Below are 27,790 nucleotides of genomic sequence, written 5' to 3' on the forward strand. Positions count from 1 at the left end.
GAACAATTTACATTTTACTAAAAAATATAAAGAGGAAAATCAGACAAACTGAACATTTTTCAGGTGTCTCTTAATTTTTGCCAGAGCTTTGTGTGTGTGTGCGTGTGTATGTATGTATATATGTATGTATATATAATATAATGTAAAAATATACTGTAGTGCAGTGGTATTCACGCAGTGTGACAGACAGGCAGTGACCCAAGAAAGTTCAGCATAAAACGTTTATTTTCCCAAAACTCCGGAAATAAGGTAAATGTTTTCCTCGTATCGCAGCCAGGCCACCCAAGCACTTCGTAGTCCATATCAAAATGTGTTCTGTGGGCGAATGCGCTGTTGTGTCCCTCCTGGGCGCCTCAGAGTCTTTGTGGTGCTCGGCTCGGTGTTCAGCCTCACACAGGCCTGGGTTGCACGGAGCTTGGAAACAAAACACTGACACACCAAAGACAAAGCTGAAAGTTTAACCCCTTCAAGTCGCGGCCCTTTTTCGTTTTTGCGTTTTCATTTTTCACTCCCCTCCTTCCCAGAGCCATAACTTTTTTATTTTTCCGTCAATATGGTCATGTGAGGGCTTATTTTTTGCAGGACGAGTTGTACTTTTGAACGACACCATTGGTTTTACCATGTCTTTTACTAGAAAACGGGAAACAAATTCCAAGTGCGGTGAAATTGCAAAGAAAGTGCAATCCCACACTTGTTTTTTGTTTGGCTTTTTTGCTAGGTTCACTAAATGCTAAAACTGACCTGCCATTATGATTCTCCAGGTCAGTACGAGTTCATAGACACCTAACATGACTAGGTTATTTTTTATCCAAGTGGTGAAAAAAAATTCTAAACTTTGCTTAAAAAAACAAACAAAAAAGTGCCATTTTCCGATACCCGAAGCGTCTCCATTTTTCCTGATCTGGGGTTGGTTGAGGGCTTATTTTTTGCGTGCCAAGCTGACGTTTTTAATAATATCACTTTTGTGCAGATACGTTCTTTTGATCGCCCGTTATTGCATTTTAATGCAATGTCGCGGCGACCAAAAAAACGTAATTCTGGCGTTTTGAATTTTTTTCTCGCTACGCTGTTTAGCGATCAGGTTAATGCTTTTTTTTTATTGATTGGGCGATTCTGAACGCGGCGATACCAAATACGTGTAGGTTTTATTTATTTTTTTTATTGTTTTTTTTAGGATGGGGCGAAAGGGGGGTGATTTAAACTTTTATGTTTTTTAAATTTTTTTCATATTTTTAAAAACATTTTTTTTTACCTGTGCCATGCTTCAGTAGCCTCCATGGGAGGCTAGAAGCTGGCACAACTCGATCGGCTCAGCTACATAGCAGCAATCATCAGATCGCTGCTATGTAGCTGAAATGCCGGTGTGCTGTGAGCGCCGACTCACAGCAGGCCGGCATCAGTAACCATAGAGGTCTCAAGGACCTCTATGGTTACTGTCCTGACACATCGCCGACCCCCGATCATGTGACAGGGGTCGGCGATGACGTCATTTCCCGCCGCCCGGCCGGAAGCTTTAGTTAAATGCCGCTGTCTGCGTTTGACAGCGGCATTTAACAGGTTAATAGCGGCGGGTGAATAGCGATTTCACCCGCCGCTATTGCGCGCACATGTCAGCTGTACAAAACAGCTGACATGTCGCGACTTTGATGTGGGCTCACCGCCGGAGCCCACATCAAAGGGGGATTCACGGCATGCGCCGTACATGTACGGCGCATGTCGTGAAAGGGTTAAATGGGTTTTGTTGACATCTACAGTTCCAAAACCCGGAGTGGAGGGAGAGATTCGCCCTTTACCAAATGTGCACATCTTTCCAAATATAAATTCCCATATTGGGTTTCCCTAAAATCTGACTTGCTCAACTACTTTGACCAAATCCACACTCTCTTCTATTCTGCCTTGTAATAACAGACGTTGTTATAATCACAATGCACTCCAGCAGGTCCAATATGTCTCTATGCGCATACTGGAGGACACATACCGGCCCTCGTATATGATTCCCCTCACTGCCTCTCAATATATATTGAATTAAACGTATATTAAACTAGTGTTAACATTATTGAAACCCTGGTATGCTGTACCTGGATCTAGGATAGACCAATATCATAATGGTGGGTGTTTGACCCCAACACACTGCTAAAAAGCTGATTAAGGGGAAATGCGCATGCCGAATATTTCTTGACCTCTTACTAATATGAGACATGCATACAAGTTACTTGGTGGTGCCGGTGTTTAAAACTTACTCAGGAGTTACTGCTCCTATAATAATTAGTGGTAAGCGAGTATACTCATTGCTCGGGTTTTCTCGAGCACGCTCGGGTGGTCTCCGAGCATTTCTGAGTGCTCGGAGATTTAGTTTTTGTTGACGCAGCTGCATGATTTACATCTGCTAGCCAGCCTGAGTACATGTGGGGTTTGCCTGGTTGCTAGGGAATCATGTATTCAAGCTGTCCAGCAGCCGTAAGTCATGCAGCTGCAGCGAGGAAACCTAAATCTCCGAGCACTCACAAATACTCGGAGACCACCCGAGCGTGCTCAGGAAAACCCGAGCAACGAGTATACTCGCTCATCACTGATAATATGTGAATTCTCAGTCTAATAGGAATGTTTGGAAATATGTCTAAGTTGTTGTTTAAAGAAAAAAGAAAAATTAATTAAACGTATTTTTATTTCTAACAGAATATTCAAGCAAGTGTTCCGAAGGAAATAACATATTATTGCTAAAATATAATGTAAAAGATGAAGAAATCTTATATCAGTGCTCAAAAGAAAATCTTGTTACCAGTAATGTACATCCAGAACATCTTGTTAAAGATAAGAGACGTCACAAAAGAGAGAAACCATATTCATGTTCAGAATGCTGGAAGTGTTTTACAACTAAGTATAATTTGATTACACATCAAAGAAGTCACACAGGAGAGAAGCCGTATTCATGTTCAAAATGTGGGAAATGTTTTAAAACCAAGTATAGGTTGATTACACATCAACGAAGTCACACAGGAGAGAAAAAGTATTCATGTCCAGAATGTGGGAAATGTTTTGCAAAAAAATGGAATCTTGTTAGACATCTAAAAATTCACACAGGGGAAAAGCCTTATTCATCCTCAGAATATAAAAGATATTTTTCAAGCAAACATGAGGTTATTAAACATCAGAGAATTCATACAAAAGAAAAGCCGTTTTCATGTTCAGAATGTGAGAAATGTTTTTCAAACAAACATCGTCTTATCAGACATCAGAGAATTCATACAAGAGAAAGGCCTTTTTCATGTTCAGAATGTGAGAAATGTTTTTCCCAAAAATCTCACCTTGTTACTCACAAGAGAATTCACATTGGAGAGAAGCCATTTACATGTCCAGAATGTGGAAAATGTTTTACAGAAAAATCAAGTCTTGTTAGACATCAGATAATTCACACAGGAGTGAAACCGTATTCATGTTCAGAATGTAAGAAATCTTTTTCAAGCAAATATCATTTTATTTGTCATCAGAAAATTCATAGAGGAGAGAAACCATATTCATGTTCTGAATGTGCCCAATGTTTTTCCAAAAAGTATCACCTTGTTAAACACAAGAGAACTCACATTGGAGAGAATCCATTTACATGTCCAGAATGTGGAAAATGTTTTACAGAAAAATCAAGTCTTGTTAGACATCAGATAATTCACACAAGAGTGAAACCGTATTCATGTTCTGAATGTGCGCTATGTTTTTCCAAAAAGTATCACCTTGTTAAACACAAGAGAACTCACATTGGAGAGAATCCATTTACATGTCCAGAATGTGGAAAATGTTTTACAGGAAAATCAAGTCTTGTTAGACATCAGATAATTCACACAGGAGTGAAACCGTATTCATGTTCAGAATGTAAGAAATATTTTTCAAGCAAATATCATCTTATTTGTCATCAGAAAATTCATACAGGAGAGAAACCATATTCATGTTCTGAATGTGCGCAATGTTTTGCAAAGAAATCTTTTCTTATTAGGCATCAGAGAATTCATATAGAAGAAATGCTGTTTTCATGTTCAGAATGTGGAAAATGTTTTGCAGATAAATCAGATCTTGGTGTACATGAGAGAATTCACACAGGAAAGAAGCCATATTTATGTTCAGAATGTGGGAAATGTTTTGTATGTATGTCAGGTCTTGTTAGACATGAGAGAGTTCACACAGGAGAGAAGCCATATTCATGTTCAGAATGTCAGAAAAGTTTTACATCTAAATCAAGTGTTATTGCACATGGGAGACTTCACACAGGAGAGACACCTTATTCATGTTCAGTATGTCAGAAAAGTTTTTCATGTAAATCAAGTCTTGCTGTACATGAGAGAGTTCACACAGGAGAGAAGCCATATTCATGTTCAGAATGTCAGAAAAGTTTTACATCTAAATCAAGTGTTATTGCACATGGGAGAATTCACACAGGAGAGACACCTTATTCATGTTCAGTATGTCAGAAAAGCTTTTCATGTAAATCAAGTCTTACTGTACATGAGAGAATTCACACAGGAGAGAAGCCTTATTCATGTTCAGTATGTCAAAAAAGTTTTACATGTAAATCAGGTATTATTCTACATGAGAAAATTCACACAGGAGAGAAGCCCTATTCATGTTCAGAATGTGGAAAATGTTTTCGGCAGAAATCATCTCTTACTACTCATGAGAAAATTCACACAGCAAATGGGTATACATGTTCAGAATGTGGAAAATTCTTTATGCATAAATCAAGTCTTATTAATCATGAGAAAATTCACACAAAAGAAAAGCCGTATTCATGCCCAGAATGTGGAAAATGTTTTAATACTGAAGCCCTGCTAAGTGATCATCAAAGAGATCACACTGGAGAGAATCCATTTACATGTAGCGAATGTGGGATCTGTTTTATATATGAATCAAGTCTTCTCAGACATAAGAAAATTCATGATCAGAGTGTCAAAAATGATTCTTTAAACGAATCCTTTCAGGTGAAACATCAGAGAAGTTACACAGTAGAGAAGCCGTACTCATGCTCCGAATGTGGAAAATGTTTTACAAGTATATCAGATCTTGTTAAACACGAGAGAAGTCACACAGGAGAGACGCCTTATTCATGTTCAGAATGTGGTAAATTTGTTCTGTTTAAATCAAATCTTTTGACTCATGTGAAAACTCACGAAGGAGAAAAGCCGTATTCATGGCCAGAATGCGGAAAATGTTTTAATACTGAAGCCCTGCTAAGTGATCATCAAAGAGATCACACTGGAGAGAATCCAGTTACATGTAGCGAATGTGGGATCTGTTTTATATATGAATCAAGTCTTCTCACACATAAGAAAATTCATGTTCAGAGTGTGGAAAATGTTTCTTTAAAAGAATCTTTTCAGGTTAAACATCAGAGAACTTACACAGTAGAGAAGCCGTACTCATGCTCAGAATGTGGAAAATGCTTTATTAGCAAAGAGAAACTTCATAGTCATCAGAGAGGTTGCACACAGGGGGGGAGCTGTTTTACTGTTTAATATGAAAAAATGTTATACACAGAAATTATAAGACGGATTTTATATTTGTTATAAAAGTCAAAATTTTATTTGTAAATATTAAAACTTTTTTATGGAATACTCTCGATCTGCAAAACGCCTAAATTAAATTTACCTGAGATCATCTTGGGACATGGATCCTTTGTGGACAAGAATTGTGTACATAAGCAAAAAAGAAACATACCGTGAATAGTATTCATGCCCTGTGATCTTTTTGACATTTTTTTCAAGTTACACCCACAAACTTATTTATTTTATGTGCTACCAGCATTAAGTAAGAAGTATTTGTGAAGTGTAAAAGGAAATGATACTGGGTTTTCTAAATATTCTAAAAATATAAATCTGAAAATTGAGGCTTGCATTTGTATTCAGCCCATGTAGTCTGATACACCCCTAAACATAATCCTATATTACCAATTGCCTCAAGAAGTCACATAATTAGTATGTTGCGTCCACTTGTGTTTGATTTTTCTTTTCAGTATAACTACAGCTGTTCTGTGAGGGTCTTAGAGGCTTGAGAACATTAGGGATTAAAATACAGGGTGGGCGATTTATATGGATACACCTAAATAAAATGGGAATGGTTGGTGATATCAACTTTCTGTTTGTGACACATTAGTATATGGGAGGGGGAAAACTTTTCAAGGTGGGTGGTGACCATGGCGGCCATTTTGAAGTTGGCCATTTTGGATCCAATTTTATTTTTTCCAATGGGAGGAGGGTCATGTTACACATCAAACTTATTGAGAATGTCACAAGACAAACAATGGTGTGCTTGGTTTCAACGTAACTTTATTCTTTCATGAGTTACTTACAAGTTTGACCAGTTATAAAATGTGTTAAAAGTGCTGTCCATTGTGTTGGATTATCAATGTAACCCTCTTCTCCCACTCTTGACACACTGATAGCAACACCACAGAAGAAATGCTAGCACAGGCTTCCAGTATCCATTGTTTCAGATGCTGCACGTCTTGTATTGTAAGGCAATTGTCTATGCTGTGAAGATACGAGATGTGCAGCATCTAAAACAACAGATACTGGAAGCCTGTGCTAGCATTTCTTCTGCAGTGTTGCTATCAGTGTGTCAAGACTGAGAGAAGAGGGTTGCATTGATAATCCAACACAATGGGCAGCACTTTGAACACATTTTATAAGTGGTCATAAACTTGTAAAGAACTCATGAAAGAATAAAGTTGCCTTAACCCCTTCCCGACATGCGCCGTACTAGTACTGCGCTGCCGGCACTGCATTACTGACAGCCGCAGTACTAGTACGGTGCCCCGATCACCGCGGTCTCACGCTGAGCGCCGCGGCGATCGGGTGCGGGTGTCAGCTGTATATGACAGCTGACACCCCGCAGCAATGCCCACGATCGGCGCTATCGCAGATCGCGGGCATTTAACCCCTCTGATGCCGCTGTCAATAGTGACAGCGGCATAGAGGGGGATCGCACAGGGACGGGGGCTCCCTGCGCTCTCCCACCGGAGCAACGCGATGAGATCGCGCTGCTCCGGTGACCTGGAAGGAGTCCCCGGATCCAAGATGGCCGTGGGACTCCTTCCGGGTCATGAGATGACCCTGCTTGCCGGCGTCTGCTGAGAATTCCTCATAGCAGGCGCCGGCAAGCCTCTGCAATGTGCCTGTCACATCGGTGATCTGACAGAGTGCTGTGCACACTGTCAGATCACCGATCTGTGATGTCCCCCCTGGGACAAAGTAAAAAAGTAAAAAAAAAAAAAATTCCACATGGGTAAAAAAAAAAAAAAATTCCCATAAATACATTTCTTTATCTAAATAAAAAAAAATCACACAATAAAAGTACACATATTTAGTATCGCAGCGTCCGTAACGACCCCACCTATAAAACTATATCACTAGTTAACCCCTTCAGTGAACACCGTAAAAAAAAAAAAAAAAAACGAGGCAAAAAACGCTTTATTCTCATACCGCCAAACAAAAAGTGGAATAACACGCGATCAAAAAGACGGATATAAATAAGCATGGTACCGCTGAAAACGTCATCTTGTCCCGCAAAAAAAAAGCCGCCATACAGCATCATCAGCAGAAAAATAAAAAAGTTATAGCTCTCAGAATAAAAAACAATTATTTTTTTTATATAAAACAGTTTTTATTGTGTAAAAGCGCCAAAACATAAAAAAATTACATAAATGAGGTATCGCTGTAATCGTACTGACCCGAAGAATAAAACTGCTTTATCCTTTTTACCAAACGCGGAACGGTATAAACGCCTCCCCTAAAAGAATTTCAGGAATTGCTGATTTTTGTTCATTCCGCCTCCCAAAAATCGGAATAAAAAGCGATCAAAAAATGTCATGTACCCAAAAATGGTACCAATAAAAACGTCAACTCGTCCCGCAAAAAACAAGATCTCACATGACTCTGTGGACCAAAATATGGAAAAATTATAGCTCTCAAAATGTGGTGATGCAAAAACTATTTTTTGCAATAAAAAGCGTCTTTTAGTGTGTGATGGCTGCCAACCATAAAAATCCGCCCAAAAAACGCTATAAAAGTAAATCAAATCCCCCTTCATCACCCCCTTAGTTAGGGAAAAATAATACAATTTAAAAAAATATATTTATTTCCATTTTCCCGTTAGGCTACTTTCACACTAGCGTCGGTACAGGGCCGTCGCGCTGCGTCGGCCCGACATACCGACGCATACTGTGCAAGCGCCGCAAAATGGGGGCAGCGGATGCTGTTTTTCCACGCATCCGCTGCCCCATTGTGAGATGCGGGGAGGTGGGGGCGGAGTTCCAGCCGCGCATGCGCGGTCGGAAATGGTGGACCGTCGGCACAAAAAAAGTTACATGTAACGTTTTTTGCTGCCGACGGTCCGTCACAACACGACGCAACCGTCACACGACGCTTGCGACGTGTGTCAATATGTCACTAATGTTAGTCTATGGGGAAAAAACGCATCCTGCAGATGACTTTGCAGGATGCGATTTTTCGCCAAAACGACGCATTGCGACGTATGCATAAAAACGCTAGTGTGAAAGTAGCGCTAGGGTTAGGACTAGGGTTAGGGCTAGGGTTGGGGTTAGGGTTAGGGCTGGGGTTAGGGTTTCAGTTAGAATTGGGGAGTTTTCACTGTTTAGGCACATCAGGGGCTCTCCAAACGTGACATGGCGTCCGATCTCAACGCGTTTGTTTGCATTAAAAACGCATGCATTTTTATAGAAAAAAACCAGAACACACACTGAAAACTCACCCACCACCATCAAGGTGATAAAGGGATCCTAACCCTACCCCTAAACTCACCCTTAACCGTTTAATGAACATTTTCTGACAGTCATAGTGCCACGTATTTCAGTGCCACGTATTTCAGTGCCACGTATTTCAGTGCCACGTCTTTCAGTGCCACGATATTTCAGTGCCACGTCTTTCAGTGCCACGTCTTTCAGTGCCACGATATTTCCGTGCCATGTATTTAAGTGCCACGTGAAATACGTGGCACTGAAATATCGTGGCATTTACGTGAAATACGTGGCACTTATATACGTGGCACTTAAATACGTGGCCACTGAAATATCGTGGCACTTATATACATATATACGTATATAAACGTATTTCAGTGCCACGTATTTCAGTGCCACGTATTTCAGTGCCACGTATTTCAGTGCCACGTATTTCAGGTTAGGGGTAGGGTTAGGGTTTTTGTTTTTTTTCTCGTTTTCTTGTGTTTTTCTATAAAAATGCATGCGTCTAAAAAACGCATGCGTTTTACCGCGTTTACATGCGTTTTTTCACACATGCGTTTTTTTAAAAAACGCATGCAGATAAAAACGCAAGTGTGAAACCAGCCTTACCCTTGGGAAAATAAAAACGTGGGGGCTAAAATATAATTTTTGTGGAAAAAAATATATTTTTTATTTTCGCGGCTCTGCGTTATAAACTGTAGTGAAACACTTGGGAGTTCAAAGTTCTCACAACACATCTAGATAAGTTCCGTGGGGGGTCTAGTTTCCAATATGGGGTCACTTGTGGGGGGTTTCTACTGTTTAGGTACATCAGGGGCTCTGCAAATGCAACATGACACCTGCAGACCAATCCATCTAAGTCTGCATTTCAAACGGCGCTCCTTCCCTTCCGAGCTCTGCCGTGCGCACAAACAGTGGTTCCCCCCCCATATATGGGGTATCAGCGTACTAAGAACAAATTGGACAACAACTTTTGTTGTCCAATTTCTCCTGTTACCCTTGGGAAAATAAAAACGTGGGGGCTAAAATATAATTTTCGTGGAAAAAAATATATTTTTTATTTTCACGGCTCTGCGTGATAAACTGTAGTGAAACACTTGTTGGTTCAAAGTTCTCACAACACATCTAGATAAGTTCCGTGGGGGGTCTAGTTTCCAATATGGGGTCACTTGTGGGGGGTTTCTACTGTTTAGGTACATCACGGGCTCTGCAAATGCAACATGACACCTGCAGACCAATCCATCTAAGTCTGCATTTCAAACGGCGCTCCTTCCCTTGCGAGCTCTGCCGTGCGCCCAAACAGTGGTTCCCCCCAATGTATGGGGTATCAGAGTACTCAGGACAAATTGGACAATACCTTTTGTGGTCCAATTTCTCCTGTTACCCTTGGGGAAAAAAAATTGCGGGCTAAAACATCATTTAGTGGAAAGAAAAAATGATTTTTTAATTTTCATAGCGCTACATTCTAAACTTTAGTGAAACAATTGGGGGTTAAAAGTGCTCACCACACATCTAGATAAGTTACTTAGGGGGTCTTTCCAAAATGGTGTCACTTGTGGAGGTTTCCACTGTTTAGGCACATCAGGGGCTCTCCAAAGGCGACATGGGTTCCGATCTCAATTCCAGCCAATTTTGCATTGAAAAGTCAAATGGCGCTCCTTCCCTTCCGAGCTCTGCCATGCGCCCAAACAGTGGTTTATCCCCATATATGAAGTATCAGCGTACTCAGGACAAATTGCACAACAACTTTTGGGGTCCAATTTATCCTGCTACCCTTGGGAAAATAAAAAATTTGGGGCAAAAAGATCATTTTTTGTGAAAATTAATATAAATTTTTTTTTACGGCTCTACATTATAAACTTCTGTGAAGCACTTGGAGGTTCAAAGTGCTCACCACACATCTAGATTAGTTCCTTAGAGGGTCTACTTTCCAAAATGGTGTCACTTGTGGGGGTTTCCACTGTTTAGGCACATCAGGGGCTCTCCAAACATGACATGGGTTCCGATCTCAATTCCAGCCAATTTTGCATTGAAAAGTCAAATGGCGCTCCTTCCCTTCCGAGCTCTGCCATGTGCCCAATCAATGGTTTACCCCAACATGTGGGGTATCGGCGTACTCAGGACAAATTGTACAACGACTTTTTTGGTCCAATTTCTCCTGTTACCCTTGGTAAAATAAAACAAATTGGATCTGAAGTAAAAATTTTGTGAAAAAAAAGTTAAATGTTCAATTTTTTTTAAATATTCCAAAAATTCCTGTGAAGCACCTGAAGGGTTAATAAACTTTTTGAATGTGGTTTTGAGTACCTTGAGGGGTGCAGTTTTTAGAATGGTGTCACTTTTGGGCATTTTCTGTCATATAGACCCCTCAAAGTCACTTGAAGTGTGAGGTGGTCCGTAAAAAAAAAATGGTTTTGCAAATTTTGTTGCAAAAATGAGAAATTGCTTTTCAACTTTTAACCCTTATAACTCCCTAACAAAAATAAATTATGTTTCCAAAATTGTGCTGATGTAAAGCAGACATGTGGGAAATGTTGTTTATTAACTATATTATGTGATATAACTCTCTAATTTAAGGGCATAAAAACGAAAAATTTGAAAATTGCGAAATTTTCATAATTTTCGACAAATTTCTGTTTTTTTCACAAATAAATGCAAGTCATATCGAAGAAGTTTTACCACTATCATAAAGTACAATATGTCACGAGAAAACATTCTCAGAATCACCAGGATCCGTTGAAGCGTTTCAGAGTTATGACCTCATAAAGTGACAGTGGTCAGAATTGTAAAAATTGGCCGTGTCAGTTAGGTGAAAACAGGCTTCGGGGTGAAGGGGTTAAAACCAAGAACACAACACCATTGTTTTTCTTGTGAAATTCTCAATAGGTTTGATGTGTCACATGACCCTCTTCCCATTGGAAAAGATGAAGTTGGATCCAAAATGGCCAACTTCAACGTTGCCGCTATGGTCACCACCCATCTTGAAAAGTTTCCCCCTCCCATATACTAATGTGCCACAAAAAGGAAGTTGATATCACCAACCATTCCCTTTTTAGTTAAGTGTATCCCTATAAATGGCCCTCCCTGTAGTATAGAAAAGAAAGAGGGACGAATACCAAGTCACTGAGACCTTGATACCTCACAGGCGCCCAATAAACTCACTAGTTAAATTTTATATCAGGGCCTTTCTTATTAAATATAAATTCTCCATAGCCAACAGAGAATTCTTCTAAGTTATGCAGATTAACCCCTAGCGTTTTCATTATTTGGCTCAATGAATGTCTCCCGACCACCGGAGTTTGAGAAGTTATGTAAAAGGGTCTGTCAACTAAGGGGCTGATGTATGATATTTATAAGATTATAAACTCTCCTCATAAGGATTCCCCAAAGAAACACCCCTATATGATTAAATGGGAGTCTCTCCTTGGGACAGAGCTGTCTTCAAAATGATGGCGGTGTATTTGGGACAAAGCGGCCAAAACCTCCATTTGCACGTCATATGAAGATAAACAATGTAAGATTTTGATGTTTTGGTACCACACCCCAGAAATCCTCAATAAACTGAGCCCCCAGTATCCGAATATTTGCTGGCGATGTGGCTCAGCAACTGGCTCTCAATATCACATCTTCTGGTCTTACCCGGGGTCGGATTTTGAGAATTGGTGAAAGTTTTAATACAAAAGGTACTTTTCATAGAAGTTGAGCTGGATCCTGCAATCTATTTGCTAAATGTTTCTCCTAGAGGGATGGGGAAGTACTTGTATAAATTATTATTGCATATGTTAACTGTTTTGAACAGCTGACATGTGCCTGCAATAGGCGCAGGCGGAATTGCGATCCACCCACGCCTGTTAACTAGTTAAATGCTCCTGTCAAACTCTGACAGCGGCATTTAAATGGCGCTTCCGGTCATCGAGCTGGAGATACGCGCATCGGTGACCCCGCCATGTGATCAGGGGTCATAGGTTTGTTGGCATGACAACCAGAGGTTTCCTTGAGACCTATATGGTTGTCAGTGCCGAATTGCTATGAACGTCAACCAGTGGTCGGCACTCATAGCAAGTCAGTATATACCTCCAACCAAGTATAACTATTCAATTTCCCCATAAATATAATGGAAAAAATAGAGGCAAAAAAAACAAAATTAACGTATCATTAAAATATAATAATTTATTTAACATACAAGCATTAAAATTAGCAAGGGAATATCACAAAAACACTTAAGGGTAGTACAAAGACCAGGAATGGAATATAGACAAGCATGTGTAATGGTGATCAATGTCACCACACCTAACTCACTTTATGTAACATGCAAACAACTCTTAATAGAAACTGCTCTATGTCAGAATCCTAGTTGCATTGAATAAGGTGACAGTGCCTCGAGCAAAATCAGTGCATATACAAGCTTGCGCCTGGTTGTATAATCAGAACATGTTACTTATATAGAGTCTTTAACCTGGCGTGTACACCCTCAAGTACCCCGACAGCGCCGTTTTGTCATAATAGCTTCCTCAACAGGGGGCATGTGTGTTGTCAGTAGCGCTGCGATCTATATATACCCACGTACACAGCTGATTGCAATGTCCGCATCACCGGTAATGTACTGCGCGTGCGCCAGTCCCTGGATTTCCTCCCTTGTAAAGAAAAGACTTCCTGCTCATCACATCTGGAACACAAGTGTGAAACGCTCTGCGTAACCATAGTGAGCGAGGCAGGAAGTCATGAGGAAGCACCTGAGCTGCGCATGCGCCAACCGGGCGCCGAGAAATGCCAGATAAAGCTGTAAGAGGGAAAACAGCCCATTCAAAGTGCGATGTGCTAGTGGAAGGGACAAAAGAGGATTTATAATGAATACGGGCTGAGATCTGTCTATATGTAAACCAACTAGGACTACTGATGTGCAAAAATGTGCGTGGTGCCTAGTCTCATAATACATAAAGCAGTATTTATGATATAAAGTGTCACAGTGTATACTAAATAAGAATATATGTATATATAAATCAGTGCACACTACAATTCATAATAATACATTAATATACATACAAATAAACAAATAAATATTGCAATACAGCAATATATCAAATATAAAGTGTAAAAGATATAAATAAGTAAATAAAAATAATAAGTGCATAAGGCAATAATAATAATGCATAATGAATAATATAAAATGAACTATAAATGCAATTAATCAAAAAATACAATAAACACACCCAACAGGATAATTAATAATTAATAATAAGTAAAAAAATAAAATAAAGTGCCATGACATATAAAAAAGTGGAATAGATATAATGAACCAAGCCCATATACACTTTTTATGTATAATCCCCCGAACCACATTGCACAAAGAATATTACATAAGCAGCAAAAAACATAATAGATGACATATTAAAACCCCCCCACCCCTATGAATCTACATATACCATACACATATAAACAAAAACAATAGATTGGTCCATGACGAATACATCTGTAGAACTGGACCTATTCGTTTCCATACGAAACAATAAGGAGTGGGATAATTTGAAGATTCAACTCTAATTAATAAGACAAAAAAGAAGAATGTTAAAACCACAAAAACAACACATAATTAAAATAAGGATAAGAATTATTACTATATGGAGACTATTAAATACTTATAAAAATGCTGAAAAACCCATAGTTTCATTAAGGCCTTGCGGGACCATAGTCCTAAGTAGGTAGATCCATCTGCTCTCTTTGTGCGCCAAAGTCCTGCCCAGATTACCTCCCCTCAAGCCCAGATCAACTTGATCTATGGCTTGGATTTTAAGTTCGCTAGGGTCACACTTGGGATATAATTTAAAATGTCTTGGCAAGGTTTTTAGCCCACTCACATCTTTTATAGTTAAAGCCTTCTCTATGTCTCTTATGTGCTCCCTAGTTCTAATTCTCAACTCCCTTGTGGTCATCCCTATATAAACTTTACTGCAGGGGCATCGAGCATAGTAAACAACCCCTTTAGAGACACATGTGAGCCTTTTACGTATGTCGTATGTCCTGGATCCATCATAATTGTCAAACGTTTTACTCTTAAAATGATTTTGACAAGCTTTGCAAGAGTTACACGGAAAGAACCCATATAATTCTGTATTGGGTTGTTTCCATGAAGTAGCAGAATAGTGACTATGCACCAACAAATCTCTCAAACTCCTTGAGCGTCTTGATGTCATCAAAGGCTTATCAGGCAACAGTTTTTTAAGGATTGGGTCAGATTGTAACACCCCCCAATGCTTCTGCATAATTCCTACCAATTACGGCCACTGTTTATTAAAACCTGTAATAAATCGAACATGATTGGCAGTTGGTACCTTGTTTTTTCCTATCACCATAAAGGAGTTAATTTCTGCTGGATCTTTCAGCTGACCTAAAAAAATTCTTGATCTGCTTTTTACTATAAACGCTATCTAGAAATCTATGGGCCAGATCCGATACCGGATTCTGATAATCCTTATCCAAGGTGCAAATTCGTTTGGCCCTTAGAAACTGGCCAATGGGGATACTTTTTATAGTTGATTTGTGGTGAGCGGAGGAGGCATGAAGCAATGTGTTAGTTGCTGTCTGCTTTCTGAATACATCAGTAATAAGCTTACCATCCGAAAGTGCCTCGATATTTAAATCTAAAACCTCCACTTTCCTCCCAAAATTGAAGGTCAATTTTATATTAAGATTGTTCCGATTTAGTTCCTCCATTACTGCCAGAAGATCTACAATGGGGCCTTCCCATACGAAAAGGATGTCGTCGATGTATCGACTCCATCCATGTATTGCACTAATTCCCAAAATCTCGTCTTCCTGAAAGATCATCCTTTCCCAATATCCCATAAACAAATTGGCATATATCTGATATATTGCTGTATTGCAATATTTGTTTATTTGTATGTATATTAATGTATTATTCTGAATTGTAGTGTGCACTGATTTATATATACATATATATTCTTATTTAGTATACACTGTGACACTTTATATCATAAATACTGCTTTATGTATTACTAGCTGTTTCCAGCCAGCTAACGCTCGGCATGCTCATTGCTATCTAAATAATGCTGTTAGTGATTAAAATAAAGTAAATAATGACAACATTCAATAGCGCTTACACAGGTGGTAAATTTACTTAAAATGAAGTTAATAATAAGTAAAAATCAGAATAATACTAATACATTTTATTCACAGTATAAAATCAAAAGCAAACTGGATTCGTGTGGTAATGTGTGGGGACAGAGCCTCGTGTGGTAATGTGTGGGGATGGAGCCTCGTGTGGTAATGTGTGGGGACGGACCCTCGTGTGGTAATGTGTGGGGACAGAGCCTCGTGTGGTAATGTGTGGGGGGAAGGAGCCTCGTGTGGTAATGTGTGGGGACGGAGCCTCGTATGGTATGTGGTGGGGGACGAAGCCTCGTAATGTGGAGGGACGGAGCCTCGCGTGGTAATGTGTGGGGACAGAGCCTCGAGTGGTAATGTGGAGGGACAGAGCCTCGTATGGTAATGTGTGGGGACGGAGCCTCGTGTGGTAATGTGTGGGGACGGAGCCTCGTGTGGTAATGTGTGGGGACAGAGCCTCGTATGGTAATGTGTGGGGACGGAGCCTCGTGTGGTATTGTGGAGGGACAGAGCCTCGTATGGTAATGTGTGGGGACGGAGCCTCGTGTGGTAATGTGTGAGGACGGAGCCTCGTGTGGTAATGTGGGGACAGCCTCGTGTGGTAATGTGTGGGGATGGAGCCTCGTGTGGTAATGTGTGGGGACGGAGCCTCGTGTGGTAATGTGTGGGGATGGAGCCTCGTGTGGTAATGTGTGGGGACAGAGCCTCGTGTGGTAATGTGTGGGGACTGTTGTGAATTCCGTTCTTGGGCTCCATCCTGTGGTCATGAATGGTATTTTTGGGAGTTCTGCTCTTGGGCTCCCTCTGGTGGTTTCAAGTGGAACTTAGCAGCTGCTTTCACTAATTGGTGCCCTGGCCTTGTTATTTAACTGGGCTTTAGGCTGTAGTTGATGCCAGCTGTCAATGTTCCTTCCTGTGGATTCAGTCCTTTCCTGGAAGTTCTCTGTTGGCCAGTCCATTTCAGCTTAAGATAAGTTCTGCTAGTTTTTGGGTGTTTCCCTGCCTATGACCTTTTGTTCAGTTTAAGTTATGTCTCTTTTGTCCAGCTTGTCATCATGAAATATTCCGGCTAGTTGGAAGCTCTGGGGTTGCAGATTTGCCCCTCCACACCGTGAGTCGGTGTGGAGGTTATTTTTGTAAACTCTGCGTGGACATTTAGTTTTTATACTGACCGCACAGTAGCCTTTTCTTTCTCTGTCTATTTAGATAGTAGTGGCCTCCTTTGCTAAAATCTAGTTTCATTTCTGAGTTTGTCATTTCCCTCTTCACTCACCGTCAATATTTGTGGGGGGCTATCTTTCCTTTGGGGGTTTCTCTGAGGTGAGATAGTTTTCCATTTCCATCTTCAGGGGTAGCTAGTTCTTAGGCTGTGAAGAGGCGTCTAGGCAGAGATAGGAACGCTCCACGGCTATTTCTAGTGTTGGTGTTAGGAGTAGGGATTGCGGTCAGTAAAGTTACCACCTCCTCAGAGCTAGTACATTATTTGTTTTACCCACTAGGTCATTTCAGTGCTGCTCCGTAATCACTAGGTCATATAGGTGATTACTGTCTGTAGAGCTGCCACCTCCTCTGAGCTTGTCCATGATTGGTTTTACCCACCAGGTCATCTCAGTACCACTCCGTAACCACCAGGTCATAACAGGGGACGCAGCCTCGTGTGGTAATGTGTGAAGATGCAGCCTCGTGTGGTAATGTGTGAGGACGGAGCCTCGTGTGGTAATGTGGGGACATAGCCTTATATGGTAATGTGTGGGGACAGCCTTGTGTAATAATGTGTGGGGACGGAGCATCGTGTGGTAATGTGTGAGGACGGAGCCTCGTGTGAGGACGGAGCCTCGTGTGGGGACGGAGCCTCGTGTGGTAATGTGTGGGGACGGAGCCTCGTGTGGTAATGTGTGGGGACGGAGCCTCATGTGGTAATGTGTGGGGACGGAGCCTCATGTGGTAATGTGTGGGGATGGAGCCTCGTGTGGTAATGTGGGGATGGAGCCTCGTGTGGTAATGTGTGGGGACGGAGCCTCGTGTGGTAATGTGTGGGGACGGAGCCTCGTGTTGTAATGTGTGGGGACGGAGCCTCGTGTGGTAATGTGGGGATGGAGCCTCGTGTGGTAATGTGGGGACGGAGCCTCGTGTGGTAATGTGTGGGGACGGAGCCTCGTGAGGTAATGTGTGGGGACGGTGTTGTGAACTCTATTTTTGGGCTCCCTCTAGTGGTCATAAGCGGTACTGTGTAGTGTTTTCTTTCTGCAGGTTGGCAGCATCAGCTGGTTCGTTATCCTTGGTTGGTTTCCTATTTAGCTCACCTGGATACTCAGTTCCTTGCCTGCTATCAATGTATTCAGTGCTCTTCAGATTCCTTGTGTCTACCTTGCTCCCAGTCTCTCCAAGACAAGCTAAGTTTTTGTTTGATCATTTTTTGATTATCAGTGTTCATTATGTTTTTAGTCCAGCTCGCTAAAATGTGATTTCCTCGCTTGCTGGTTGCTCTAGGGGACTGAGTTTCTCCCCCCACACCGTTAGTTGGTGTGGGGGTTCTTGAAATCTCAGAGTGGATATTTTGTAAGGGTTTTTTACTGACCGCATAGATTCCTTTTTCTATTTTCTGCTATCTAGTATTAGTGGGCCTCATTTGCTGAATCTGCTTTCACCCCTGTGTATGTGCCTTCCTCTTACCTCACCGTTATTATTTGTTGGGGGCTTCTATATCTTTGGGGATTATTTCTCTGGAGGCAAGAGAGGTCTTTCTTTCTCTCTAGGGGTAGATAGTTCCTCAGGCTGGCTCGAGACGTCTAGGATTTTTAGGCACGTTCACCGGCTACTTCTAGTGTGTTTGGATAGGTTCAGATTTGCGGTCAGTCCAGTTTGCCACCTCCCTAGAGCTTGTCCTATGTTTGTTACTTAGCTGGAGTAATTTGTGATCCTCAACCACTAAGGATCATAACAGGACGGAGCCTCGTGTGGTAATGTGTGGGGACGGAGCCTCGTGTGGTAATGTGTGGGGATGGAGCCTCGTGTGGTAATGTGGGGACGGAGCCTCGTGTGGTAATGTGTGGGGACGGAGCCTCGTGTGGTAATGTGGGGGGGCAGGATTATGTGTGGTAATGTGGGGGGATGGGATTATGTGTGGTAATGTGGTGGGGGCGGGATTGTGTGGTAATGTGGTGGGGGGGTGGGATTATGTGTGGTGATGTGGGAGGGCGGGATTGTGTGTGGTGATGTGGGGGCGGGATTATGTGTGGTGATGTGGGGGGCAGGATTATGTGTAGTAATGTGGTGGGGCGGGATTATGTGGTGATGTGGGGGGTGGGATTATGTGTGGTAATGTGAGGGGCGAGATTGTGTATGGTAATGTGGTGGGGGGTGGGATTATGTGTTGTGATGTGGTGGGGGCAGGATTATGTGTAGTAATGTGGTGGGGGCGGGATTATGTGTGGTGATGTGGGGGGCAGGATTATGTGTGGTGATGTAGGGGGCAGGATTATGTGCGGTGATGTGGTGGGGGGCAGGTTATGTGTAGTAATGTGGGGGCAGGATTATGTGTGGTGATGTGGTGGGGGGTAGGATTATGTGTAGTAATGTGGGGGCGGGATTATGTGTAGTGATGTGGGGGGCGGGATTATGTGTGGTAATGTGGTGGGGGCGGGATTGTGTATGGTAATGTGGGTGGGCGGGATTATGTGTGGTGGGGGACAGGATTATGTGTAGTAATGTGGGGGGCGGGATTGTGTGGTAATGTGGTGGGGTCGGGATTATGTGTGGTGATGTGAGGGGTGGGATTATGTGTAGTAATGTGGGGGATGGGATTATGTGTGGTGATGTGGGGGGTGGGATTATGGGTAGTAATGTGGTGGGGGGCGGGATTATGTGTAGTAATGTGGGGGCGGGATTATGCGTGGTGATGTGATGGGGGCAGGATTATGTGTGGTAATGTGGGGGGCGGGATTATGTGTGGTAATGTGGTGGGGGCGGAGCTACTGTGCAGGGGGCGGGATTAGCGAGTAATCACGATGCCTCATATATATGGATGAGACTAGGCACCACGCACATTTTTGCACATCAGTAGTCCTACGGTAGTTGGTTTACATATAGACAGAACTCAGCCCGTATTCATTATAAATCCTCTTTTGTCCCTTCCACTAGCACATCGCACTTTGAATGGGCTGTTTTCCCTCTTACAGCTTTATCTGGCATTTCTCGGCGCCCGGCTGGCGCATGCGCAGCTCAGGTGCTTCCTCATGACTTCCTGCCTCGCTCACTATGGTTACGCAGAGCGTTTCACACTTGTGTTCCAGATGTGATGAGCAGGAAGTCTTTTCTTTACAAGGGAGGAAATCCAGGGACTGGCGCATGCGCAGTACATCACCGGTGATGCGGACATTGCAATCAGCTGTGTACGTGGGTATATATAGATCGCAGCGCTACTGACAACACACATGCCCCCTGTTGAGGAAGCTATTATGACGGGTCGGGGTACTTGAGGGTGTACACGCCAGGTTAAAGACTATGTAAGTAACATGTTCTGATTATACAAACAGGCGCAAGCTTGTATATGCACTGATTTTGCTCGAGGCACTGTCACTTTATTCAATGCAACTAGGATTCTGACATAGAGCAGTTTCTATTAAGAGTTGTTTGCATGTTACATAAAGTTAGTTAGGTGTGGTGACATTGATCACCATTACACATGCTTGTCTATATTCAATTCCTGGTCTTTGTACTACCCTTAAGTGTTTTTGTGATAGTCCCTTGCTAATTTTAATGCTTGTATGTTAAATAAATTATTATATTTTAATGATACGTTAATTTGGGTTTTTTGCCTCTATTTTTTCCATTATATTTATGGTGAAATTGAATAGTTATATGGCCTGTGTTATATACTGCGTGGCCTGTGTTATATACTACGTGGCTGTGTTATATACTGCGTGGGCTGTGCTATATACTGCATGACCTGTGTTATATACTACGTGGGCTGTGTTATATACTGCGTGGCCAATATTATATACTGCGTGGGCTGTGTTATATACTACCTTGCTGTGCTATATACTATGTGGGCTGTGCTATATACTACGTGGCTGCGCTATATGCTACATGGGCTGTGCTCTACACTATGTGGGCTGTTATATACTGCGTGGGCTGTGCTATATACTACGTGGGCTGTGCTATATACTACGTGGGCTGTGTTATATACTACGTGGGCTGTCCTATATACTACGTGGGCTGTGCTATATATTACGTGGCTGTACAATATACTATGTGGCTGTGCTACATACTACGTAGGCTGTGTTATTAGTGTGGGATTAGTACTCTCAGGGTGGGGGAAGAGGGAGCAGCGCTCCTCAAGTCGGGGATTAGTGCTCACAGGGTGGAGGAAGAGGGAGCAGCGCTCCTCAGGACGGGAATTAGTGCTCTAAGGGTGGGGGAAGAGGGAGCAGCGCTCTTCAGGACGGGGATTAGTGCTCTCAGGGTGGAGGAAGAGGGAGTGGCCCTCCTCAGGATGGGGATTAGTGCTCTCAGGGTGGGGGACGAGGGAGTGGAGCTCCTCAGGACGGGGATTAGTGCTCTCAAGGTGGGGGAAGAGGGAGCGGCACTCTCAGGATGGGGATCAGTGCTCTCATGGTGGAAGACGAAGGAGCGGCGCTCCTCAGGACGCGGATTAGTGCTCTCAGGGTGAGAGAAGAGGGAGTGGGGTTCTCAGGACGGGGATTAGTGCTCTCAGGGCGGGAGACGAAGGAGCGGCGCTCCTCAGGACGGGGATTAGTGCTCTCAGGGTGAGAGAAGAGGGAGAGGGGTTCTCAGGACGGGGATTAGTGCTCTCAGGGCGGGAGACGAAGGAGCGGCGCTCCTCAGGACGGGGATTTGTGCTCTCAGGGTGAGAGAAGAGGGAGTGGGGTTCTCAGGACGGGGATTAGCGCTCTCAGGATGGGGGAAGAGGGAGCGGCGCTCCTCAGGATGGGGATTAGTGCTCTCAGGGTGGGGGAAGAGGGAGTGGCGCTCCTCAGGATGGGGATTAGTGCTCTCAGGGTGGGGAAGAGGGATCGGCGCTCCTCAGGATGGGGATCATCGCTCTCAGGGTGGAGGAAGAGGGAGCGGCGCTCCTCAGGACGGGAATTAGCGCTCTCAGGGTGGAGGAAGAGGGAGCGGCGCTCCTCAGGATGGGGATTAGCGCTCTCAGGGTGGGGAAGAGGGAGCGGCGTTCCTCAGGACGGGGATTAGTGCTCTCAGGGTGGGGAAGAGGGAGAGGCGCTCCTCAGGACGGGGATTAGTTCTCTCAGGGTGGGGGAAGAGGGAGCGGCGCTCCTCAGGACGGGGATTAGTGCTCTCAGGGTGGGGAAGAGGGAGCGGCGCTCTTCAGGATGGGGATTAGGGCTCTCAGGCTGGGGGAAGAGGGAGCGGTGCTCCTCAGGACGGGGATTAGTGCTCTCAGGGTGGGGAAGAGGGAGCGGCGCTCCTCAGGATGGGGATTAGTGCTCTCAGGGTGGGAGAAGAGGGAGCGGCGCTCCTCAGGACGGGGATTAGTGCTCTCAGGGTGGAGGAAGAGGGAGCGGCGCTCCTCAGGACGGGGATTAGTGCTCTCAGGGTGGAGGAAGAGGGAGCGGCGCTCCTCAGGACAGGGATTAGGGCTCTCAGGCTGGAGTCACACTAGCGAGTTTTACAAACGTAAGAGCGCAGAAAATACGTCTCGCCAAACAAACGGCACAATTATTCTCAATGGGTCTGGTCCTATCAGCCGTATATTACGGTTCAGTATTATACGGCTTTCTACGGCCGTAGTAAATCGCAGCATGCTGCGTTTGTCAGCGTATTGCGCAAATAATACGCCAATGAAAGTCTATTGTGGCAAGAAAAATACGGATTACACACGGACCAGCAGTGTGACTTGCGAGAAATTTGCAGCAGTGTTAGTGACAAGCCGGTAATTCAATTGCTGGCTTTTCATTTCTCCTTCCCCAACCCGACAGGATATGAAACATGGTTTACATACATAGATCATCCCAAATAAAAAGTGCAACACAAGGACACGCCCCCGGAAGAAGGCATCAGCCGAAACGTACGTAGGGATAGAGCAGCTATAGGTATGTGGAACCTCTGCTAGCAGTCTTATTTTTATCCCTGTTGCTGCTAAGTTTACTATAGCGGCCGACTTAGTTAGGCACTAGTTGCACTTTAGTTATTCCCTGGTCATAGTATTCTGTTTTATTTTTTGCACTATTGTCCATTGTGGCCAAGTGTGATAGTGTGTATTGGCTAATGGTATCAGCACGTTTGCATTTTAAACTTTGCACATTTTATGCAGGGATTATAATATTGTATGCACTATTTTGCACTTGTTAAATGCCCAGATTGTTATTAGACGTCAATATAAGTTTGCACTATGTGCACATATACATATATATATATATTTAGTTGGGCACGTGCAATATATTGGATACATATAGTAATATATATATTTTATTTATTATTTTTTTCACATACACTGTGTCACATATATTATATATATTTTATAAATATATATTTTTTTTTGTTTTGTGTTATATTTTGCACAATTTTATATATATCTACTACACTTAATACATTATATATATATATATATATATATATATATATTTGCACATTATTAAAGTTTCTTTGGCCAGGGATTATATTATAATTGCATTTGCATAAACCTTATTTATTAGTATACTATTTTTGTTATATTAGTACAGGGATATTTATTTAGTTGCATATTTTGAGGTGTCCTATCATACCATTATAGTGTGCCCTATAGCTATCAGCTTTTTATTTTTTGCACATTACTAATTTTTACTGTTACAATATTGTTAATAAAAATAAAAATAATTTTAATACAGTGTCCTTGTGTTGCACTTTTTATTTGGGATGATCTATGTTCAGTAGTGCATGACATATATTTTGCATACAAGTGGTTATTTATTGGATTAATGGTTTACATACAGTAAACCATCTGATATCCCCTTTTTTGCATATTCCACACTACTAATGTTAGTAATGTGTATGTGCAAAATTTGGGCGCTGTAGCTGCTAAAATAAAGGGTTAAATGGCGGAAAAAAATGGCGTGGGCTCCCGCGCAATTTTCTCCGCCAGAGTGGTAAAGCCAGTGACGGCAGATATTAATAGCCAGGAGAGGGTCCATGGTTATTGCCCCCCCCCCCCGTGGCTAAAAACATCTGCCCCCAGCCCCCCCAGAAAAGGCACATCTGGAAGATGCGCCTATTCTGGCACTTTGCCACTCTCTTCCCACTCTCATGTAGCGGTGGGATATGGGGTAATGAAGGGTTAATGCCACCTTGCTATTGTAAGGTGACATTAAGCCAGATTAATAATGGAGAGGCGTCAATTATGACACCTATCCATTATTAATCCAATTGTCTGAAAGGGTTAAAAAACACACACAAACGTTATTAAAAAGTATTTTAATGAAATAAACAAACAGGTTGTTTTAGTATTTTATTGCTCTCTCAATCCATCCGGAACACCCTTGCTTGGCAAAATAATAAACCAACAATATACATACCTTCGGATGAACTGTCAGGTCCCACGAAGTAAATCCATCTGAAGGGGTTAAATCATTTTACAGCCAGGAGCTGCGCTAAAGCACTGCTCGTGGTTGTAAAAACCCCGGGTGCTGAAAGGAAAGCTGGGTGATCTGTACTTACATTGAGTCGCGGTGAGGTGCCCTCTGGTGGATGAACTCATATGAACTCGAGCGTGGGAACTTTTCCAAGGCTGCAGTTCATGAGAACATCCACCAGAGGGCGCCTCACCGCAAGTCAATGTAAGTACAGATCACCCAGCTTTCCTTTCAGCACCCGGGGTTTACAGGTACGATCGAGTGCTTTAGCACAGCTCCTGGCTGTAAAATGATTTAACCCCTTCAGATGGATTTACTTCGTGGGACCTGACAGTTCATCCGAAGCCAAGCGAGGGTGTTCCGGATGGATTGAGAGAGCAATAAAATACTAAAACAACCTGTTTGTTTATTTCATTAAAATACTTTTTAATAACGTGTGTGTGTGTGTTTTTTAACCCTTTCATACTATTGGATTAATAATGGATAGGTGACATAATTGACGCCTCTCCATTATTAATCTGGCTTAATGTCACCTTACAATAGCAAGGTGACATTAACCCTTCATTACCCCATATCCCACAGCTACACGGGAGTGGGAAGAGAGTGGCCAAGTGCCAGAATAAGTGCATCTTCCAGATGTGTGTCATGATCTCTGCAGGCAGAGATCATAGCAAGCCTATAGAGGGACAAGCTCTCGGAAGATGGAACTATACTGACCATGAACTAAGCCTGCCGCGCAACTAGAAATAGCCAGGTAGCATTTCCTATTTATCGCTAGATGCCCAGCTCTGGCCTAAGACCTAAATAGCTAGCAGAGGGAAATATAAGACCTGGCTCACCTCTAGAGAAATATTCCAAAGAAGACAGTAGCCCCCCACATATAATGACGGTGAGTTCAGATGAAACAACAAACGCAGCAGGAAAATAGTCTTAGCAAATTTGAGGTCCGCTTACTAGATAGCAGAAGACAGATAGTATACTTTCATGGTCAGCAGAAAAACACTAACAAAACACCATCCAGAGATTACCTTAAACTCTGGCATTAACTCATAACGCCAGAGTAGCAATCCCTGATCAACGAGAGCTTTCCAGACACAGTAACAAAACTTCAGCTGTGAACTGGAACAAATAGGCAAAACAAAACATGGACAAAAGTCCAACTTATCTAGTAGTTGTCTAGAAGCAGGAACAAGCACTGAGAGGCATCAGATAACATTGTTGACCGGCAAGAAACCACCAGAGAAATGAGCTTAAATAGCGACACCCACTACTGATGGAACCAGGTGAAACAGGAAAGAGGATGACAAGTCCAATTCCACAAGCGGCCACCGGGGGAGCCCAGAATCCAAATTCACAACAGTACCCCCCCCTCAAGGAGGGGGCACCGAACCCTCACCAGATCCACCAGGGCGACCAGGATGAGCCCTATGGAAGGCACGAACAAGATCAGAAGCATGAACATCAGATGCATTGACCCAAGAATTATCCTCCTGGCCGTAACCCTTCCAGTTGACCAGATACTGGAGTTTCCGTCTGGAAACACGAGAGTCCAAAATTTTCTCCACAACGTACTCCAACTCACCCTCAACCAACACCGGAGCAGGAGGCTCAACTGAAGGTACAACAGGTACCTCATACCTGCGCAATAACGACCGATGAAAAACGTTATGAATGGAAAAGGACGCAGGGAGGTCCAAACGGAAAGAAACAGGATTAAGAATCTCCAATATTCTATAAGGGCCGATGAACCGAGGTTTAAACTTAGGAGAAGAGACCCTCATAGGGACAAAACGAGAAGACAACCACACTAAATCTCCAACACAAAGCCGAGAACCAACACGACGATGACGGTTGGCAAAACGCTGAGTCTTCTCCTGGGACAACTTCAAATTGTCCATAACCTGCCCCCAGATGTGATGCAATCTCTCCACCACCGCATCCACTCCAGGACAATCCGAGGATTCCACCTGACCGGAGGAAAATCGAGGGTGAAACCCCGAATTACAAAAAAAACGGGGACACCAAGGTGGAAGAACTGGCCCGATTATTGAGGGCGAACTCTGCCAATGGCAAAAAAGCAACCCAATCATCCTGGTCAGCAGAGACAAAACACCTCAGATATGTCTCAAGGGTCTGATTAGTCCGCTCGGTCTGGCCATTAGTCTGAGGGTGAAAAGCAGATGAAAAAGACAAATCTATGCCCATCCTAGCACAGAATGCCCGCCAAAATCTAGACACAAATTGGGTACCTCTGTCAGAAACAATATTCTCAGGAATACCGTGCAATCGGACAACATTCTGAAAAAACAGAGGAACCAACTCAGAAGAAGAGGGCAACTTGGGCAGAGGAACCAAATGGACCATTTTAGAGAAACGGTCACAGACCACCCAGATGACAGACATCTTCTGGGAAACAGGCAGATCTGAAATAAAATCCATCGAGATGTGTGTCCAAGGCCTCTTAGGAATAGGCAAGGGCAACAGCAGTCCACTAGCCCGAGAACTACAAGACTTGGCCCGAGCACAAACGTCACATGACTGCACAAAGACTCGCACATCTCGTGACAGGGAAGGCCACCAGAAGGATCTTGCCACCAAATCCCTGGTACCAAAAATTCCGGGATGACCTGCCAATGCAGAAGAATGTACCTCAGAGATGACTCTGCTGGTCCAATCATCCGGAACAAACAGTCTATCAGGCGGACAACGATCCGGTCTATCCGCCTGAAACTCTTGCAAGGACCGCCGCAGATCAGGAGAAACGGCCGACAAAATTACTCCCTCCCTAAGGATACCTGTGGGTTCAGAATTACCAGGAGAGTCCGGGTCAAAACTCCTAGAAAGGGCATCTGCCTTAACATTCTTAGAACCCGGTAGGTATGACACCACAAAATTAAAGCGAGAAAAAAATAAAGACCAGCGCGCCTGTCTAGGATTCAGGCGTCTGGCAGTCTCAAGATAAATCAAATTTTTGTGGTCAGTCAATACCACCACCTGATGCCTAGCCCCCTCGAGCCAATGGCGCCACTCCTCAAACGCCCACTTCATGGCCAAAAGCTCCCGATTCCCAACATCATAATTCCGCTCTGCGGGCGAAAATTTGCGAGAAAAGAAGGCACAAGGCCTAATGACGGAGCAGTCGGAACCTTTCTGCGACAACACTGCCCCAGCTCCGATCTCCGAAGCGTCAACCTCAACCTGAAAAGGCAGATTCACATCAGGCTGACGCAACACAGGGGCAGAGGCAAAACGGCGCTTAAGCTCCTGAAAGGCCTCTACAGCATGAGGGGACCAATTAGCAACATCAGCGCCTTGTCTGGTCAAATCAGTCAGTGGTTTA

The 27,790-nt window shown here is 43.1% G+C and overlaps 1 protein-coding gene across 4 annotated transcripts in view; it reads left to right on the forward strand.

Moving 5' to 3' along the window:
• The window catches only part of LOC143808873 (uncharacterized), a 623,474-nt gene extending 617,872 nt beyond the window's left edge, over positions 1-5,602 (forward strand). For all 4 annotated transcript variants that reach the window (XM_077292018.1, XM_077292019.1, XM_077292016.1 and 1 more), the window contains one exon: positions 2,677-5,602. In XM_077292018.1, coding sequence (XP_077148133.1) covers positions 2,677-5,498 — 2,822 coding nt within the window. In that variant the 3' untranslated portion in view covers positions 5,499-5,602. The remainder of the gene's footprint in view (positions 1-2,676) is intronic.
• The last annotated feature ends 22,188 nt before the right edge of the window (positions 5,603-27,790 follow it).

This window comes from Ranitomeya variabilis, chromosome 2 (assembly GCF_051348905.1).
Source record: "Ranitomeya variabilis isolate aRanVar5 chromosome 2, aRanVar5.hap1, whole genome shotgun sequence".
Classification (NCBI taxonomy): domain Eukaryota; kingdom Metazoa; phylum Chordata; class Amphibia; order Anura; family Dendrobatidae; genus Ranitomeya; species Ranitomeya variabilis.